This window comes from Tribolium madens, unplaced genomic scaffold (assembly GCF_015345945.1).
Source record: "Tribolium madens isolate multiple individuals breed KSU strain unplaced genomic scaffold, Tmad_KSU_1.1 Scaffold_3;HRSCAF=73;Tcas5.2_LG2, whole genome shotgun sequence".
Classification (NCBI taxonomy): Eukaryota; Metazoa; Arthropoda; class Insecta; order Coleoptera; family Tenebrionidae; genus Tribolium; species Tribolium madens.
The window spans coordinates 12,685,900-12,688,162 of record NW_025401006.1 but is presented as its reverse complement, the minus strand read 5'-3'; the positions used below and the strand labels follow the sequence as shown (position 1 = coordinate 12,688,162).

Sequence of the window (2,263 nt, the reverse complement as noted above, 5' to 3'; positions counted from 1 at the left end):
TTATGCTTTTCAATATAAAAATCACTGGAAGAAATTTTGAAAAAAATTGATGATTATTTAAAAACCGGAATTTTTATGAGTTTTTTGAGAATATTTGTATTTTTTCACAAATTGAAATAAGGAATACATAATCCGAAAAATTTTTACATGAAAATATTGCGAATTATCGAAGTTGCAGTGTATTTTTTAAATCAGAATCAAAGGAAAAATTTGAAATTAGCAACTTATCCAGAAGTAGAAAGTATTTATTTTCATTTTTTTTTTTTTAATAGGGATTTATAATCACTAGAAATGTTGAAAGAGAAGGCTACATTTTGAATAAAATTGGGGTTTTTGTAAATTTTTCTCTTGTTTTTGCGATAATATTTCTATATTAGAATAAATTAAAAATGGAATTCGATACTCCTAACACATATAGTGCGGATCATCGAGGTTGCACTGTATTTTTCAAGTTTGAAAACTGATTTTTTCATTGAAGCTTAGTGGTCAGAAATGTCAATTTGGGGGTTGTTGGTGTGATATTTTCGTGTTTTTTTTTTTGTCGTTTGAGTTTTTGTGTTTTAGGACCCTCTGGCCAGCACTGACATTAACGGCAACGACGACGATCCCATGCCGCAAGATAATGGAGATAATAAGCACGGTACCCGTTGTGCGGGCGAAGTGGCTGCTGTTGCTTACAACCAATTTTGCGGAATAGGCGTTGCCTACAACTCGAGCATTGGAGGTAAAGTAAAAGAGACAAAAACCTCTTCCTCCACCTCCACCTCCTCCTCCTCCTCCTCCTTCTTCGTACGTCTTTATTAAAATATCTGAAGCTTTGCCATGTTTTCATTAAATTAATTGCTCAAGGATTTACTAGCGTTGAGTAATAAGCGCGACGTAGTATTTTCGTATTGTTCATTTAAGAGCAGTTATTAATTCAGCAAAGAAGGGAAAAGTTTTAATTCGCGCCGCCGTTCTGTTTCTAAAAGTTTCGATGATTTCGAAAAAAGTCGGTGGCTTGTAAATTTTAATTATTTCAACAATAAGTCTAAACAAGTTTGTTGAGTTTTAAGCACGACTTGTTAATTAGCCAAAGTTGCTAAATTTTTTTTCTCTCGCTAATTCAGTCTGAGAAAAAAGTATACAGGGTGTTTCGCCTAAACCCCACATTAGAAGTATTGGGAGTTCTAGCAGTGATATTTATCTAAAATTTTGAATACCACCATAATCGTTTAGATTCCGCTCAATGAGAATATTTTCAAGATGGCAGCACTTCCGGTTATACCGGAAATGGGTATCAAATTCGTTATTTTAAATAGAAAGTTATATTTTTTATTGCCTTTTTGGATTACTCAAGTGATTTTGAAAGAGTTTTTATGAGACTTCCCTATACCTAAATTTAACCGTTTTTGAATTATTTAGACTTTTCTAAAAAAAATAATTTGCATCCTCCTCTCCAAAAATCTATAACTCCATCATTTTCAATTATTATGAAATCGTATCTGGGTATATGAAAAAGAAAGATTACATCTTTTTTTCTTAATTAACAAACCTTCAATATTTCAAGTTACGTTTGGGAAACTTCAAATAACCGTAACTGAATTTTTTTCAAATGGAAGGCCCTTAATTTTTCTTCACTAAATTAAAGAGAATTTAATTTTGTATCAATCTGTATCAACATTCTCTATACCTAAATTTAATAATTTCCAGGTTATTTTTTTACTATCTGTGGTAGTTTTCGCATAGTCTGCCATTGAAATATTTCTTACTGAAAAAACGCCAAGTTTTTTTTTCACAATTGTGTTATTTTTTTTCGTAAATTCAAATTAAATTTATTTAATCTAAAATTGAATAATTTTGATATTCTATTTTTTTTCCTTATTTCTATGAAAACGTATTTCTAAAGTAGCTAATATTTCTCACAATATCAAAAAAAGTTACTATAACTTGAAAACTATCAAACATGGTATAGGGAATGTTAATACAGATCGAAGAACTAAATTCTCCTCGATTTAGTAAAGAAAAAATTCTAACAGTGATATTTATCTAAAATTTTGAATATAGTCATAATTGTTTAGATCCCGCTCAATGAAAATATTGGAGGATGGCAGCACTTCCGGTTACACCGGAAATGGGTATCAACTTCGTAATTTTAAATAGAAAGTTATATTTTTTATTGCCTTTTTGGATTACTGAAGCGATTTTGAGAGAGTTTTTATGAGACTTCCCTATACCTACATTTAACCGTTTTTGAATTATTTAGACTTTTCTAAAAAAAATA

The 2,263-nt window shown here is 30.2% G+C and overlaps 1 protein-coding gene across 1 annotated transcript in view; it reads left to right on the top strand.

The window, feature by feature from the left end:
- Positions 1-2,263, top strand: part of LOC123008220 (furin-like protease 2) — a 123,264-nt gene that overhangs the window by 95,908 nt on the left and 25,093 nt on the right. The window contains exon 6 of the mRNA XM_044403921.1: positions 565-724. Coding sequence (XP_044259856.1) covers positions 565-724 — 160 coding nt within the window. The remainder of the gene's footprint in view (positions 1-564; positions 725-2,263) is intronic.